Source organism: Bos indicus, chromosome 12, assembly GCF_029378745.1.
Source record: "Bos indicus isolate NIAB-ARS_2022 breed Sahiwal x Tharparkar chromosome 12, NIAB-ARS_B.indTharparkar_mat_pri_1.0, whole genome shotgun sequence".
In the NCBI taxonomy this organism is placed as follows: domain Eukaryota; kingdom Metazoa; phylum Chordata; class Mammalia; order Artiodactyla; family Bovidae; genus Bos; species Bos indicus.
In genome coordinates, this window is record NC_091771.1 from 81,789,045 (window position 1) to 81,807,569 (window position 18,525).

At 42.1% G+C, this 18,525-nt stretch overlaps 1 protein-coding gene across 6 annotated transcripts in view; it reads left to right on the forward strand.

The window, feature by feature from the left end:
- TPP2 (tripeptidyl peptidase 2) overlaps positions 1–18,083 on the forward strand; it is a 59,333-nt gene extending 41,250 nt beyond the window's left edge. For 2 of the 6 annotated variants that reach the window (XM_070800454.1, XM_019971681.2), the window contains 8 exons: positions 184–262; positions 2,131–2,169; positions 7,213–7,364; positions 8,444–8,540; positions 9,462–9,592; positions 12,784–12,991; positions 14,717–14,836; positions 17,144–18,083. In XM_070800454.1, the coding sequence (XP_070656555.1) occupies positions 184–262; positions 2,131–2,169; positions 7,213–7,364; positions 8,444–8,540; positions 9,462–9,592; positions 12,784–12,991; positions 14,717–14,836; positions 17,144–17,233 (916 nt within the window). In that variant the 3' untranslated portion in view covers positions 17,234–18,083. The other 4 variants (XM_070800455.1, XM_019971682.2, XR_011569810.1 and 1 more) reach the window with 3 other exon arrangements.
- Positions 18,084–18,525: the final 442 nt, after the last annotated feature.

Here is an 18,525-nt window from a genome sequence, read left to right on the forward strand (position 1 = left end):
GAGGCTACACTTAGACTGCGTTGTCATGCCCCTTTAGAGATAAGTTATTTCTCCCTTTGGCTTTTGAAATCTTAGCTAAGGGAATCATTTCAGGATGCAGTTGTTGTGATGTTTTTCCCCCTAATTACCCTTGTGAAACTTTCTCTTTTGTTCCTTTTCTCCTCTTTTGAATCTTCTGATTAGAATACCTAAAGGGGCCGGACCTGGGTGCTACCTCACAGGATCCTTAACGTTGTCAAAGACTGAACTTGGAAAGAAAGCTGTAAGTAGTTTTTTTGTTTTTTTGTTTTTTTTTAAATTGAAATTGCCTGTTCTAAAATTTCCTTTTCTTTAAAAATGGAAATTAATTCCACATTACAATAAAAGAGAAGATCTCTCTGGAAAATGAAATTTAATAGTTTTTTTTCCCAAGTTATTAGTAAAGGTTAATTAATGTTTGGTTGTATTTTTATATATTTAGTATTCTTTTTTCCCAAGTCTAAGTTCTTGGGCCTTGAACCTGTCCTGTCTTGCACGGTTACTGTACTTGAACTTCCCATGAAATACATAGATCCAGATTAAACTTGTCTTAAGTGAATGGGATGTTTAAAATTAGAGAATTTATTGAGTTTTAAGAATGTAGTATTGTGGATACAGGGAAAAAATCAGATCTTCTTGGGTGACTTCTAAAAACCAGTCAGAACAATTATTGCTCATAAGCAGTAATTTTCACTTACACAGACCTTTCTCTTATGGGAATTTTGTGTAATTGTAGAGATAACTGCAAGATGCTTCTTTTGGTGTTGTAGTTTCAAAATTGCGCCTCTTGTTAAAAACATATCTGGTGGTTATATTTTAGAGGTAAATGTTGGGTTTGATGGTATCTGTTTTGCTTTCCATCTGTTTTCATTACAGATTTATTGTGAGAACAGTGTTTATTATATGGGTATATTTCCTTTTGTCCTAAAGTCATTTCATCTCCATGCCAATAAAAGTTGTCGTTGTTAACAATTTTACATTTCTCTTCAGCTTTAGTTCTTACAAAGTAAATCTACCACTTAATTCTGGAATTTATGAGTGCTGTTATCAAAATGAATAGATCTCAAACATCTTAACAAGTATGCTCATTCATTTTTTAACCACTGTTGAACCAAAGATGGTTTATTTGCTAACAGAGAAGTGTCATCAGTTGTGACTTTTGTCCTTAGGAGTTGTTTTCCCTAACATTCCTTGAGTCTTACTTCAGTTCATACTATTTGCTTATGTGTACTTTAGTGTAAGTTATAAACATTCAGTGTAATGTGCAGTGAATCCGTAGTTTCTGGAATTCATAGATGCACTGATTTTGAGAAGTCCTAGTAGTCTTTTTTAGGGAGATTTCATTTTCCGGTAAGGGAAACATTGCTGCCTCTGCTCTGGGGCCTCACCAGCGAGGCTTCTCATCCAGACAACTCTTCTGAAGTGTCCGCTGCCTATAATGAGTAAGGCAGAAGAGTATTGTGATCGTGGAAGTTCGCTTTTAGCCGCTCAGAGCTCTGCTTCCTGGCTGTATTCTTTAAGAGGCCATTGTGAAATTAAATTGTAAGCAGACGGGATTGGCTGTAGTTATTACTTACCAGGGTAGATTTTCTTGAGGAATCCTAAAGCCATAGAGTTAATTGTCATTCGCAGCACATTGTTTATGTCATCTGACCTCAGTCTGGGGCTGCGTTTTTTAAGCTTTGGGCGGTGGCGAAGGTAACTGTGGTCCGTGTTGCTCCTCGCTGATGCTCCCAGTCACCTCGGATGATGCTGTCCTAGCGCCTGGACGTGTGTGCTTGCTGTGATGTCCTTGAAAATCCGGCTCTGAACCGTCAGCTAACTTTTAATGTCTTCAAAACTGTTGTGATAACTGATGGGATTTTGCTTTACAAATTGTTGCAGTACATTGACCCTTAGGAATAACATTTTTGAGTGCACTTTTATTCCCAAAAAACACAATTCAAGTGGCGGGATTGCTTTCTTTAAAAGCCTGCCATTTTGGTGACAGACCTGACCCTTCTAAGACACATCCAGGTAGAACGGAAGCTGGACGAGAATTAGGCAGAGGTGGTGTCACCATCCTGTGTAGATTTTGCATGTTTTCTTACAGAATGTCCTTCTAACTCCCAGGGGCAGTCTGCAGCAAAACGACAAGGAAAATTTAAAAAGGTACTGATTGTCAGTTCTTTACAAAGATGTCTTAAAGCCTTATTTGCATATTAGTTAAACTTCTTTTTCTGTCACTATTATCTTTTTAAAAAAATCTCTCCCTTAGTTTCCTTTCTTTGAGTTCTGCAGTATAATGCTTTTAGCTTATCAATGTTGACATACTGCTCTCTGAAATGTTGTTTCCTGCCATACATTTCTTGAAGACCCCTGGTTTATTTGTGTATAGAGAAAATTCTAATACTGTTCATTTCGTACTCTACGTATGACCAAGGAATAATACTTGAACTTTTGAATTTCTAAAATCATATAGAGAGATGAATGTGTTGTGTTTTTTTTTTTTTAGCTATATATGACAAAGTTATTTTTAAAGTCTAAAGACATTTCTTAAGTGGGATGATTTGATTAATAAAATATTATTAAAATATTTAAAGTGAAGTGTATTTCCTGCCCTTGCGTCTTCTTAGTTCTAGAAAGGCAGAGACAAAAAGAGCAGCGGGTGTAGCAGGAACAGGAGTTAAGAACTGTTGGCCCCAAATTAAAACTTACACTGAGCACGAGCAGACCTTAAGACCATAACTAGTAAGTGACCTGACCTGCTCCCCTGCTGCTTTTTAAGAGTCTCTGACTGGCTGCTGGAGCGAAATTTAACTTGAAAAACTCTTCTTCAAGTCTACTTTAGAGAAGAGGACCTGCTGACATCATGCATTGTTGTAGAGATGTATGGCTCAGGCAGTAAGTACTGCAGGGTGAGAGTTAGTGCTTTGAGATAGAAACAAAAGATAATGCTGTTTCTAGTGATCTAGAAAATTCATAGTGATCTGAAAATGGCGATCACCATTTTATAAAAGATCAATTGTCTTTATTAAAATGACTTCTGAAATTCTGTATTACTATGTAACGGTAAAGACTGTTCAAACAAAATGCACCACAGGGGGATAAAGGAACATTGTCTTCTCTGAAGACCACATTCCTCAGCTGAGCATCTTGACCCATTGGAAGGCCGTGCGGATTCATCCAGTGGAACTTAACCAGCGTTAAAACAAAAACAGAATGAAATAAAGTGTCAGTTCATCAGGCTCACAAAACTGTAATTTCATTTTGTGTGTAGCTGATCTTTGATTCATTTTGAAAACATCCTGAATCCTGAAAGCCACTGCTTCAGAGAATGAGCGCAGGCATTCTCTGCCTACTCAAAAGACGGTGCACGTCTCAAAGGCAGAGCGGGTGTTTTCTTCCTGTTGTGTAGTCTGGTTGGTCTTTGGGAGTTTTGGTGAATTTTGTTAGTATTAGATTACTTGAGATAAGAAACTATCATATGAATAGAAACCTTATTCCTGTGGTTAGGAAGCTTCTAGAGCTGATAGTTGGAGTCACCGCCTCCATTTCTCCCACGTCTTCATGGGACACTCTTATTTTAAAAATAATCATTTTTATAGTTTCCTAATCGCATTACAATGATAAAATTATATATATAATTACATAATATAAATTTATATAAATTATAATTTCATATTATATATTTTATATAAATATATAGTTTATATTTTAATTATATATTATAAAATTTTATATATATATAATTTATCACCTGAACAAAATACCAACTTTTTGTACATAATCTTCAGTGGATTTGTCCTCTGGGTCTCAGTGACTTTTGATTTGATAATGTATGCTATCCATTTTTAAGTTCATTGTAATGTGAAAGAATATAGTTAACATCATAAATAGCACTCAAATATGATATTAGTTTTTAAAATAGCTATTTTACTTCGTGTGAAGATTTAAAAATTTTGAATTTATATTTTTTAAATAATTTAAGAGATAAAGGTATTATGTTTTGAACCAGAATTTAAATGGTGGTGTGTTTTATTGTCCAAAGAATAGTTACTGATTTGGCAGATAGGTTTGATTTTCTAACTGTTGATAAATTCAAACACTGCTGAAATTCTTTGTGAATAGCTGGAGTGATTTTTTTTCTTTAAAAAAAGGCTTACTATTGTCTGCTGTAGAGAAACTTCTAGCATTTCTGCTCTGAATAGTCTTTTTTGACTGTCTTTTTAAATCATAATCAAGATTTCTTTTGATTTAATGGTATAAAATTATTTGTTAAATTGACCCTATACTAAGCCCTTTAGAAGTTGAGTTGTAAAAATATGTTTTGACAAAAAGAACAGATGACCATGATAAAATAAATAAAAAATAACTTTTTTTTTTTGGTTGGGGATTAAAACTGCCATGTCCATAATATTTAATAATAAAAATAGTGCTTGTCTTGAACTTTTGTTATGGGACAGTATTAACATTTATAATTACTAATTTGTTATATATTTAATGTATATAATGCTGATTACCTAATCAAGATCCTTCATCATTAACTTCCCCCGTCTCTTGCATTTTCAGTGTAGTTTATGGTTGCTATTATATATGGTTTTTCTCTATCTATATATAGATCTTTGTTAGAGTTCATTGTTAATCATCAGTTCTGTTTAATGGATTGTTCATTTTAAATTCAACTGTTTTCTCTCTTTACTAAAACATCTTAGCCAATGCCTTACCTGTGGGTCTCAGAGGAGGCATTGCCTCACAACAGAGAGGCTTCCCCTCCTGAAGTTTGTCCCTCTCCCTGCTCAGGCGAGGAGGCGGGGTCCCCAGGGGGACGCACATTCGGTCAGAGGGAGTGCTGGTTGCCCAGTGCCCTCCCCTGGGCAAGTCCAGCACCGCACAGGAGCGTGACTCCAAGGGAGTGGGGCAGAGGTTGGAGTCACTTCCCCCTCGAAGTCTTAGGTGTGCGGCCTCTGCTACACAGATGACACAAAGTGTCTGTCCCTTTAAGAACTTGGTGACGAATCATCGACTCCAGGGTGCCAGCACTTCTGACCTGGCTCCAGCGCAGGCCAGCGCCCACCCAGGACAGTGAACCTGGAGGGGTGAGCAGGGTGGTGGCAGGGACCCTCTCCTCTCCCCGGGCTCACATGTCTCTGGAGGCCTTTGTCCACGGGCTCTGGCCCCCTGACCTCAGAGGTTGCGTGGCGCCAGAATGGCCAAGAGTGGATTTCTTAGATTGCTCCCCGCCCGTGGGTTTCTGCGCTTGGAGTGAGTCCTCCTGAAACAGCAGTTGTTGTTTTCTTAGCACTGCTACCCAGTGGCTCCCGTGCTTCCTGTTACAGTACCCCCAGGTAAAGTTTAATTGTGGAAGCTGTCAGAATGGACGTATTTTATGTAGCATTCACACCTCAGAAGCCTGTTTTAGCAAAGATGAAGCCAGTACTGTTTTGTGGCTCAACCCGTGCAGAGTTTTTTCCTGAAATTACGTGATTGGGGCCTTAAAAACATCAGAAGTGCCATTTGTTTCAATTGCAGCAGCTCCGTTAATGAAAACACATACAAGATTTTAGCATAGCACCACTTTTACTATAAACCTGAAGATAGAATTTTAGAAGTTGTCTTAATAATGATGTAATTAGGGCCGCTTAGTTATTGGGTCAAAAACAGCAAGTATAACATGGGCTGTCATTGCCCAGACACCGCGTTAACTTTTCTCAAGAGCAGATGTACACGTTGATGAAATAGATGCAGATCGAGGTAGTTACATGGGCTCTCGTCAAAGCAGAACTTCTCAGAACCATCTCTACCTGTTTACTTCCCCTTCTCTCCTCGACTCCCTCTCACTCGGCCTTCACTGCCGACCCCCTGCCCGCCTCCCCTGCAGCCACTCCCCCGTCAGTGCCCATGGCCACTGTGCAGCCAGGTTGACAGTTCCCTCTCCCGTCTGATGCCACCTCTCAGGTGGCCTCAGACGGTCCCCCCGCGATGGAGCGCTGTGGCCCACACCAGGGCCCACTCTCTTCCCTCTCTCTACCCCTGCTGGTCTCGTCCAGCCCCTCATCTTAAGCACCCCAGCAGACACCATCGGCCCTGCACTCACGGGGCATCCCCGGTCTGTTCATTTCTTCTCTCAGCCGTTCTTCCTTTCCAAGCTGTGTCAGGAAACCCGGGCTTCTTGCCAACTTGTTCCGCTCTCTCTCCACTTTTGCCCTCTTGTCATCCAGTCTCCAAATATCGTATCAAAGAGTTCTTAAGCGCCAACCAGAATGGTTCATCCATCCAGGATCCAGTGTTAGTCAGCCAAGAGCACAGATCTTTGATCATGCCACTGCCTTGCGCCCGGCTCCTCCTGTTGGGCTCGGAATAACCCCCGTCCTCTCTAACCGTGTCCTGTCAGCTCAGCTCCCTGTGCCACCGCCCGAGTCTCAGCAGCTCGCCCTGCGCTTGCCGCCCCCGCTCAAGTTTCTGCCCTTGCTCGTCTTGTCCCTGCAAGTGCTCCTTCCCCGCCTCGTTTTGGTTCTTTAGGTTCATTGCAGTTCTCTCATTTAGGTCACTGAGGCTCCATGAGCTCAGACATCAGCTCCTTAGACTGTCTCTGTTAACAACTTTGTCTACACAGGCTCACCACCAGCCCCCCTTACCCAGCTGTCACACCGTGCCCTCACCCTGGTCTGTTCTCCTGATACTCTGTGTCGTTACCCAAGTTGTTTATTTACTCACCCGTTACCCCATTTGTTGGCTGTCTTCCCGCAGCGCTGAAGGCCCTTGTCTGCTTTGTTTTAGAGCAATTACCTTGCACGTCTTGGGGTCTCAGTTGAATAAAGAAAGAAATTTCTCTTTAAATTTACTTAGAAAAGAGGATCTTTCCTTTTTTCAATTCTAATTAATTTCCCTCCTCAGAAATAAAATGTGATCGCTCAGTACTTTTTTGTAGTTAACCTTTCACAGAAAACCAAGAATACCAAATACACATACATGGGGGAAAATTTGTCCTTATTTCCTTTGTTTTAAAGGAGATATAGAAGCATCATCTCCCTAAAGTTTGGGAGAAAATGACTTTGATCACAGATTGGAACTTGAGATGCATTGTGGCCCTTAGAATCCAAAGTGCAATGTAGTACCGCTCAGGGGCAGCCCGTGTTAACGTGCTGTTCAGCTAGTGAAGATTTCTAAGTATGCAAAATAATCACGCGTGTTAATTTAAGACTCTCTCCGCAGGATGTAATCCCTGTTCATTATTACCTGATATCTCCTCCAACAAAGACTAAGAACGGCAGCAAGGACAAGGAAAAAGACTCGGAAAAAGAGAAAGATCTGAAAGAAGAGTTCACTGAAGCATTACGAGATCTTAAAATTCAATGGATGACAAAGTAAGTTCTAAATGGCTTTGAATCTTCCAAGTGTTTACTTCTCTTTTCCCAGCTGCAACAGCCCTTAGTAAATATGCAAAGACTGTATTCAGAAATGTCAACAGTGAATAGGATTGCAGGTGCTTCTAAATTTTTCCTGTAATTCTGTTTATTTTTGAATTCCCCTTTGTAATGAGAGTTTTTATTTTAATCCTATCCTCATTTGCTCTTGGAAGGGAACTTTATTGGAAGGTGCAAAGAAAACCTGTCACCGTTTGCCCACTCTGCGGAGATCATCAGTGTCCCGTTGTTACCTGTCTCTGTGTTTATACACGTAGCAGGTGGGCGGATCCTGGTTTTCCAGTTACAGTTTGGTTATGAGCAAATTTAAAACCACCTTTTCAGGCATCTGGAAATGATGCAGGGAACACGCAGACAATGGAGGAACAGCATTTGCTGAGGCCAAGTCCTGGGTGAATTTGGTTGAGAGGCAGGGACTCCCTCCTGCTCAGCCTCTGCTTTTGAAGCAGAGGGTCTGCCCGGCCGGGCACCGCTGAGACCCCGAGGCCCTGCCCGCTCTGGGAAGCAGTGACATCACACCCAGTGTGGCAAACCCCAACCTCAGCTGCTGTTCCTCCCAACATATAATCAGCAAGAATATAGTTTACTCAGCTTCCCTAGCCAGGAACATGCAACATTTGTCTCTGTACTCATTCAAGACTTCAGATTTTTCAAGAAAGTGTAAATTTTCCTTCTTTGTAGATCTTAGACCTTTCTAGATCTTTTCATCTTAACTCTTTCTGAATTTTTCCTGCTTCCTTTTAATAAATTGAGTTGTAGCTGGTATGTAGGAAAGCTGTTGATGCTTATTTTTATCCAGCCATCTTATTGAACTCATAATTGAAATAATTTTCAGTTTTATTCTTTTGGTTTTCTAGAGACATGGATTTATACTACCTGTAAATCTTTGTCAATAATTATATTTCAGATCGATGCATTAGGATATTGACTGGAGCTTCAAAACAGTATTAAATAGGAGTGACAGATCTTTTTCTTTCTAAAAGAACTAAATAATGACTGTTTCTTTCTTATTTCCATAGGCTGGATTCTAGTGACATTTATAATGAATTGAAGGAAACGTACCCTAATTACCTTCCTTTGTACGTTGCACGACTTCATCAGTTGGATGCTGAAAAGGTTGGGCATGCTTATTTTTTACTATGAGTGTATTACTTTGCTTGCAGTATTATATAATGTTTGCATTTGAAATAAAGATCCAGTCCTGATCATCTCTTCCTGGTGACTGAAAACATGTTTCCTCACCTTGAATGATCTGTTGAGCTATTTTCCTAAAGCTCTGGACTTGGCCATTACTATATCATTTGGTTGAACGAATATTCTTAGCTGGTCTTGTTCGGTCAATGGGAGAAAGAGGAGATAGGAAACCCTAAGGATTGCTCTGTTGACCTTGACCTGAAAACAGCTGGAAGCAGAAGGCAGTGGTCCTGGCCTCCTGGAAGCCTGAGCAGCTGCAGCAGAAGCAGAGTGATCCTCCTGTGTATTTAACGATTGTCCTAGCTCCCAGCTGTCTTGACTGGACCGGCTCCCGCTGGGAGCCGTGGCTGTAGACGGTGCTTATAGCCCTGATCAGCTCAGAGTCCTGAAGGGTTGAGCGTGAGCCAGAAGGTACCGATGGGAGCAGATTCCTGGGGCCACCACACTGCAGTCCTCAAAGTGAGACTCATCAGCTAGTGCTTTTCTTACTCCTGTTTGCGTGTGGTGTGCAACCAGGGTAACATAGCCAATCACATTTCTTAAGTCTTGATAAGATACCCGGGAAAGGGGTTGCCTTGGAGAAAACACTTTACGTCTCTATGAGCTTGGTCTCTGGCTGAGTCTTACTGTTCATTGCTGGCAGGGAGTGTAGGGGCAGGTATTTTCCCGTCTGCGCTCAGGTTCTCTAGAGGTGCTGGTGGTCATGAAGGTCACTCTGGGAGGTGGCACCCGGCCCTGGCCTGCAGCCCGCCTGCTCTTGCACCACCGCGGTTGTCACTCCTCAGAGTCCGGCTGCTCAGAGATACTTCCTTTTTCTTATTTATTCTTCTCTTTCCTCCTCAGGAACGAATGAAAAGACTGAACGAAATTGTTGAAGCTGCAAATGCTGTAATTTCTCACATAGATCAAACAGCCCTAGCAGTTTATATTGCGATGAAGACTGACCCCAGGCCTGATGCAGCTATTATAAAAAAGTACCTAACCAGTAAATACTCTTTCTTGCATCTCATTTCTTGGTGACTTTTTTTGGTTATTGAAAATATCCTCCTTTTCTGGTATTTGTTTATATCCTTATCGTTGGGAGTTATCAGGTTGGGGATACTCCATCCTTAAATATTTGGTGGTAGTTTTCTCTAGTCGTTTAAGAAAAAGCAAAGTCATTGGCTTTCTCCACCATCAGGTGCTGTCGTGGTGGAGAGATTAGAGTGACTGTCATCACACAGTCCAGCCATTTGGGGGTTTGTGTGAACTGGACATACGGAGAAGCACATAGCAGCCTGTAAAACTAATTTTTCAACCTTTTATTGACGAATAATATAGCATGACATACTCCAAATTTAGCTTGTAACGCTTAATAAAATGAAAAGAAAATTAGCTTAAAACTATTATCTAGCAACCTCAGTTTTATGAAACTGGTTGACAGAAATACTTGAGAAGGGGGATTATAGTCTAGCCGTAATAAACCCTAGTGTGATATGTAAAACTAGTGAAGCCAGATTTGTGCGTTTATTAGTTTCCTTCCATGTGGGAGTGTTTCCACGTGCTGCTGTGACGGTCTACCCTTCGTGAGCTCCTGCCTTCATCTCCTGATGGATTGTCCAGGATCACTTCTTCCTCTGTCGCCTGGGTTTGTTTCCAACCCCAGGGTCCTTAACTGACAAGGGTAGAAAGTCCCACCTTCTCTTAGAGTTGCTATAAACTAATAAACAGAAACTGTTCAGACTGCCTGAAAGGACGGTCATTTCCTTTCGAGATTCCGCCTGCTGCAGTCAGGATTTTTTTTTAAATACAAAATGCTTGATGGTAAACTGCTGGAACTCTTGGCATTACATCATTCATACTGCTGATAAAGGTCTTATGAATCTTACAAGCAGCAGTTTTCAAGCAGAATAAAATGTTTGCAAAATAGGTGGTTGGCCATTGTCAGCATCCTTCCACGGAGCCTTCTTGAAACATTGCTATGTTCTTGTTACTAATGATAGTGGAATTGACTTATATCCCAATACAAAATGTTTTGGGTGTTTAAAAAAATAATAATAGTGGACAGTGTAGCTGCCAGTTATGTACAAGGGATTCCTAGGAGCATTAATTTCTCATTTCCATGCAAAACTGCTTTTTCACTTAAGTCTCTTGTGTCAACAATTGTAAGACAGCCATTTTGTAATCTTAAAAATTCTAATTTTTTTAGGTGATCTAATACTAAGTTTTAATTACATTTAAACTACAATTTACTCTGGCCACTAAAGTGTCTGATTGAAGTTGCTTCCTCAAATGTATCTGTTGCCACCTTCATCAGTCCCTAACTAAATTTGATTCAGAGGTGTTTATTGAGCAAACACTGCTTGGGACACCCTTGAGAGGAATGTTAAAAAAAGAAGAAGAACCTGACAGTCTCTACTCTTAGAAAATGTACTGTCTAATATGGAAGTTGAAATGGTGAGATAGAATGTGACTGAGAGAAGAAGTATTTTAAATTGTGAACGCTTATGGGAAGGAGAGCTGACTTTTTTTTTTCAAGGAAGGAAAAACCTCATGGAATGATAGGTATTTAATCTGAGCAGGTCAGTTCTCGGAAGAGGGGAGGAAAAGAATATTCCAGATATATGGAATCTGAACTGTTGGATCAGAAAATGTGGATCAGGGCATCCACATAAAAGCAGGGCATCTTACAGGTGACCTAATCCAGGCCCGGCTTGTCCGGCACAGCCTCCCCCCAGCCTGGCCTCCACCCTCTGCGTCCTCCAGCCCTTCTGGGGCAGCAGGCACAGTCAGTCAGGATGCCATGGGTGACCAGATGTCCAGACCTCGCCATGCTTGCCCCTTCCTGTTTCACGGCCCTGCTTCTTCACAGAGTGGGCACCGTGCCTGTGCCTGACTCCTGGAGTTACTGTGAGCACAAGTGAAATACTCCTGAGACGTTCCAGATGCTGCCCAGCATCTACAAGGTTGGGGGTGAGGGGACCCCATTAAACAAAAAGCTGCATAGTTGCCCCAAGCCCATCCGTCCTTCTGTTCTCAAGTCCAGAGTGACCAAGCGCGTCAGGTCCCCGGAAACGTCTCCATGAAAAGATGTAAGAGTGGGCTCTTTTAAAACTTTGAAACTCTTTGCTGATAAACTCTTAGGCATCTTTTCGGCATAATTTCATCTGCATTGCAAATGTATCAAGGTGGGTAGCTTAGGTTGTAGCAGGTTACTGCGTTGTTTGGGGGTTTTTTCCCTTCTCGTTTTAGTTGTCTATTGTACTGATTACTGTTGACTTGGTAGTCCCTGTGGATCTCATATGGGGCATGTCTCACTCTGCATCCTTCAGAATCCTCCTTATCATTAGACAGCCTGTCCGTCCTGTGTTTGAGTGCCTTCTGGTCGTCATCTCAGCACTTAGGTCCTTGTTTGCACACGAGTTGGACAGGGTGCCTCAAGTAAGCAAGCTTTCTGAAGCGCACGCTGTTCCCCAGAGTGTAGGCAGTTACTGCATTTCATTCTTCAATGGTTTATTGAGTGTTCTGTGCCAGGCATTATTCTGGGCACTTGGAATACATCCAAAAACAGAGACGCCTGCCTAGAAAGCAGGGGGCCTCGGGAATGGGAGCAGCAGTGGCGGGACCAACCGCGGAGCTGACTCCTGGCCCTGCCACTTCCTGGCTGGGGCCTTGAACAGATGGCCTGATCATGTGCCTCAGTTTCCTCCTGTGGAAAATGGGGGGCCATTGGTGGTCGCTTACTCACAGAATTATTCTGAGTATAGATGAGTTAATACGTTAGAATACTGAGAACACTTGGTGGCACATGCAGAGTAAGCGTTGCATTTCTGCGCATGTACAGAAGTTCACAACTACAGAAATATGTAATAAGTGATATTTACGAGAAGCCTAAACACTTAGAAGATGCTGTTCTAAGACTTCTGTAGCCAACAGAATTTAGAACCCAGCACTCTCCCCTCTGTTGCCTATGGCTGCTTCAACCAAGTACAGCGACCCCACTCATGTAATCCGTGCGTGTGAATACATGGCTTATGTTGTCACACCAGCAAACATCTATCCAGGGCTGTACGATATTGCTGTGTTGTAAAGCTCAGGCGAAAGGTGCATGAGTTTAATCTCAGATAAGGCTGTGTTCTTAATGCTGTGTTACTGACCTGTGGACTGTTCTGGGCTTGGTGTGCAGTGACATGGACAAGCAGAAGTCGACGCTGGTAGATGCGCTCTGCCGGAAAGGCTGCGCCCTGGCTGACCACCTTCTCCAGGCCCAGGATCAAGATGGTGCCGTGTCGAGCGACTCAGAGGGGCGAGAGGAGGAAGGAGAGAGCACCCTGGACTCTCTGACGGAGACCTTCTGGGAGACGACTAAATGGACCGATCTTTTTGACAATAAGGTACCCTTTCTGCTTTTTGTTTGGGCCCAGCTCTTGAGGATGTGTCCCAGGCCTCTCTTGGGCCCGGCAGGCTGACCAGAGAGGACAGAGTACATGGATGGAAGCTGAGCTGGGCTCTGAAGAAGCCATGGTCCTAGCAAGGTGTCCCCCTGGCTTCCCGGCTTTGAAAACCACTTGACCGTTGTTCTGTCTGTGTGCGTGGTTACCAGTGGCCACGCTAGTTTGGAAAGAGTTGGAGAGTATATATGGAGCTGGAGGCTCGGGTCACGCTGTTTACGTAGGAGCCCAAACTGAGGCACCTGGGAGCTGTCTTCTGCCTCCCACACCTGTCCACATGCTCGCTTGTCAGGGTTGGAGGCGAGGGTATTCTGGTTAGTTCCGGTGTGTGTTATTTCCCTCCAGGCTCTAACTGCTGAGGAGATACCACCTCGATTTATAGCTGACCAGTTTTTAAAACCTAGTTTTAGAAAAAGCAACCTGGATGAGCTTTTTGGATTTTCATTATAGAAGCATTTTAAATCCCTTCTGGCGCTCAGCCATAATTCTTAGGGTAGAGATTATGTAACTGCAGGAGCGGTCAGCCTGTCTTTTTCCTGGACATAAAGGAAATGAAGTCAGTGGAATGCTTCTTACCCAGCACAGACTCTTGGGTGTGTTGTTGATTTTTGTTTGTTTGTTTTAAGCAGACAGATGCTTGTTTTCAAGAACAGCTATGGTAATTAGTAGTAACGACCTCTGGATGGAAGTAGGAGGAAATTCTTCCTGTCCACCAGGGTTTTCCACCTGAGGACAGAAGTGTGGTTAGAGAAGGAACTCAGTTGCGTTCTGGAGACTGAAGGAGTCAGCCCCAGAGGTTAAGAATTTAGATATGAAATCAGCGCCTGGAGCTTGAGCCAGGCCTGCCCCTGCAGCGCTGACCGTGCGGGCCAAGGCGGGTGGCTGGCTTCTGATGTGGGCTGTGGGCTCCCGCAGGCTCTCAGGAGTGAGTGTTGAGAGCCCGGATGGGCATCAGCAATACTCACTGTTACTGCAGCAGCTACCACATGTCTGCCGTGTGCCAGACACGGCACTTGCTGCTGGGAAAAGATGAGTAAGAACCTGGCTAAACACTTGAGCGTCACGGTAAAATTGTTACAGTAATTCTCTTCTTGCCATAGTGCTTCTGTCATTCAGGGCCGCTTCTGCATTTTATTACCTATCTGTTTACTGTGTTTGTAGCAACGGGTGTTGAACCCTTTGCTTGACTCTAGAGTACATATAAATGGGAGTGGGTTCCTTTCTTTGAGGACATTCTCCACATTCTAAAAGTAGAGACTATTGCATATAAACCCCTTTCATGGATGACAGCCTTGTGCTGAAGGGGCTTGTGTCATTGAATGAAGCCATCAGCCATGCCATGCAGGGCCACCCAAGATGGATGGGTCATAGTGAAGGGTCTTGACAAAACATGGTCTACTGAGGCAGGAAAAAATAAATGGTTACAAGTAACTGCTAATGATTTATCATAATAGCTTTATTCCCCCAATCAATTATCTGTTCTTTGCAATACTCCGGTCTTTTAAAGACACCAATTGTTCTTTTAAAAAGTTTCAAAAATTGGCTTGATGTGATATGTTCATTTGAAAAATTACACTTCTGTTAATGCTTCAGTTCTTTCATTATTAAAGCAATAGCTTAAATTGTAAACTATTTTGTAGATAAGCTGTATCTTGTTTTATATCCTAGGTTTTGACATTTGCATACAAACATGCATTAGTGAATAAAATGTATGGGAGAGGCCTTAAATTTGCAACCAAACTTGTAGAAGAAAAACCAACAAAAGAAAACTGGAAAAACTGTATTCAAGTAAGTGACTTGTACTCAGTACTTAAATCAGCAATGTGGAGTGTCATTTCAGTGTCGTTAGTGGCAAGACAGAAGCCTCGTGGTGACAGGATAACACCAGCTTCATCGTGACTTTTAATTATTAGTCTAATTAACGTGATGGGAAATACACTATAAATGCATGAAAGATAGTAAGCTGTTTACTTTTTTTTTTAACATTTTTCACTCCTGTCTAGAAAACCTATATTTAGCCTCTAGTGTTTTCAACACAGGCAAAATGTGTTGCAAATATTGTGTAGTTAGAAGATAGGTTTCCTTTACGAAGGAAACAAATAATTCTCTTTAAATACATGTTGGCTCAGAGCCAAAATGGTTGAGCTTTTAGAGTCTGTTTGATTTGCTTTGTCATTTAAAAGGATAGGCCATTTTTTATTTTACCATGTGTTTATATGCAAGCAAGTTCTGTGCCTGAGCTTTCTGCACAAGTTAAATGTCAAGTGTAGAAACTTGGTGAATTCTGAAGAAATTGTTTCAGCCTCATCTTGTCTTTGGACCAACATGATTAGTTTATGCCAAAAAGGTAGATGACAGTTGAGAGCTGGTCACGCCAAGGCGGCCAGGGGCCTGGTCTTCATATTTCAGGTGGCAGTAAAAACTCACCTGTGGCCGTTTTTGGTAAACTATAGCTTACCTTTTCTCTTGGACCTCTTCTGTGTATCTTTACCAAGTCAGTTCAGATTATAAAACATTTAAAATTTTTGTTTTATCAAAAAATGTTTTTATTACCTTGGGAATCTTCATTGCTGTGTGGGCTGTTGTTGAGTTGCCGTGATTGAGGGCTCCTCTGTGGTTGCGCTGAGCGGGCTTCTCATCGTGGTGGCGTCTCTTGTCGCAGAGCAGGGGCTCCAGGGCGCACAGGCCTCAGCAGTTGCAGTTCCCAGGCTCTGGGGCACAGGCCTTGGTGGTTGTGGCGCACATCAGCTTAGCTGCTGCGAGGCAGGTGGGGTCCTCCCAGATCGGGAATCCGTCCCTCGTCTCCCGCGTTGGCAGGCGGATTGTGTACCTCTGAGCCACCAGGGAAGCCCTGTTAGATCTCAGTTCACGTGTGCAGAGCTTCGAGGAGGTGGAGGGAGCTCTTCCTGGAACCAGCTAGTACTATCGTCCTGTCACGGACTCTGTAAACCCAGCGCTTGTACTTGTGAAGCCAGCCGTCTACCCAGACTCGCTCAGCAGGGCACATTGCACACCTTGTCTCTGTCCGCTCACCGGCTGTCTGTTCTCCACACAGCAGCTGGAAAGGACAGCTTCATACCCTCGGGCTGAAGCTCCGTCACATTCAGAGTACTATCCACATCCCCCGTGGCTCATGAGGCCCAGGGGGTCCTGCTGCTGCCATTCTCCCCCGCCCAGCTCACCGATGTCTCACGTCTCATTCTCATGTCGCTCACGTCCGCCCTCTGCTTCCCCTGTCTGTGTGACTGACACCCACCCCCTCCCAATCTGCATTAACAGCAAATTTTATTTTTACTATATACCGGATATATTCTTAATTATTTACTTATTTATTCATCTGTTCAATAGCTTTTTACTTTCCTGAACAGAACATAAGTTTCTTGCAAGTGGGAAGTGACTTTGTTGAATGCTTTTTCCTAACACCTAGAGCAGGGAAGCTAGGATGGGAAGGAAGAAAGGAGCAGGTCAAGTCATGTTGATGGGGAAGAAGACGGGAGGGAAGCAGGAAAGTCTCCCTGGATGGTGATAATCACCAGGGAGGTTGGTTGGTGGGCTTCCCTGGCAGCTCAGTTGGTAAAGAATCCACCTGCAATGCAGGAGACCCCGGTTCTATTCCTGGGTCAGGAAGATCCCCTGGAGAAGGGATAGGCTACCCACTCCAGTATTCTTGGGCTTCCCTAGTGGCTCAGATGGTAAAGAATCCGCCTGCAATGTGAGAGACCTGGGTTCGATCCCTGGGTTGGGAAGATCCCCTGGAGAAGGGAAAGGCTGCCCACTCCAGTATTCTGGCCTGGAGAAGTCCATGGACTATATAGTCCATGGGGTTGCAAAGAGTCGGAGATGACTGAGCAACTTTCACTTTCAGGTTGGTTGGTAGGAAAGTTGGTAGACTAGTTGGTCATGAAGAACACTGGTTGGTAGGAAGGAAGGTGGGTGGGTGGGTTGATGGTGGGTTGGATGGAAGGAAAGTTCTACCTGCTACTTCTTTATTATTGCTACGTATTTAACACAGAATTTACCCTTAATTCTGAGCTTGGAACATCTATTTTTTAATAGTATTTTTGTATGTTTTATTATTTTCATGTTTTATTACAGCTGATGAAGCTGCTTGGATGGACCCATTGTGCGTCTTTTACTGAAAACTGGCTCCCCATCATGTATCCTCCTGATTATTGTGTATTCTAAGATAGGAACCAAGACTTTACATTTTAAAAAAGAAGGTTTTATAGTGAATGGATATAAAAGCAAATCTGTGGCATTTTTAGTCTAATGCATGTTTTCATCCGCTATCAAATACTGATTATTAAAATGATGTGTATTTATCAGAGAATTTGCTGGCGTGTGGCTTAATACATGTAAATCTAGACCTCTGACATCATGGTGTTTTCTTAATGCCTCACATTGCTGGCAGCGGGCTGTGCCCTGGGTGCCAGCACCAAGGACTTTCAGTTGGGTTGCAGCTCTTACATGCATGAGAGGATTTGAACAGTAACTTTTAACTGCAAACCTGTAAAATTCTATTTTTTATTTTATAAATGAACAGGGTTTTAACATGGTTGACTTAATTTTTTTGAATGGTATGAAGGCCTTAAAAAAGCTACATTAAGCGTAGCTAAATTATTTATTGGACTAAAAAGTAACAGAACTTCATTTCCAGATTTTTTTTCTTTTTTTTGGCAAACGTTTACATTCAATTAAGGGGAAAAAATAAAACCGGCACAAATAAATGCGTGGCTATTGCTGGAGCAGATAACTGCTTCAATCACTCTTCATCTGGGAGTTCTTTCAGGCCAATCATTCTTAGTATCTCTTGACGTGCAGAGCATCAGAATGAACCAAAATACATGTATAAGTGCCAGACAGCTTAAATCTGTATCAGGTATTGTAAAGATACCCTATGGTTTGTTTATTACAGTTGAAATAATGTAAACAACGTGAATAAATGTGCAAAACCAAGATCGCAGCACACCATATGCACTCTGATACCTTAATTTTTTTTTATAAATAATAAAGGTGAATATTGAAGCTTCTTAAAGTTGGTCTTAATTTTTCATGAATAAAATTTGGGGTTAGAACAGAAATAATATATTAAACCTACAGATAAAAAATTCAATATGAAGTAATCTAATTTATACTGTTTATTATAGGCTTGCAATTATTTGAATATATTTCCGCATCTTTTATGTGATTAACTTGTGTATGTTTAATTTTATTATTCTTATCTTTCTGGCTACTATCCTTCTTTCATCTTTCTTCTGTAAAATAAACACACATAGACAATATTAAGAGGCCTCTACTCACTTATAGCAAATACATGTGTATGCGTGTGTATGTATGTATGTGGCTTCTAAATCTTCTTTCCTTAGAATTCACTACTGTAAAAGGCCTACCAGAGATCTGGTCTTATTAATCATTCATAACTATTTTTGAGTAATTGACTCCTGTATCTGATGAAATCAGATGAAAAAGTGCAAATA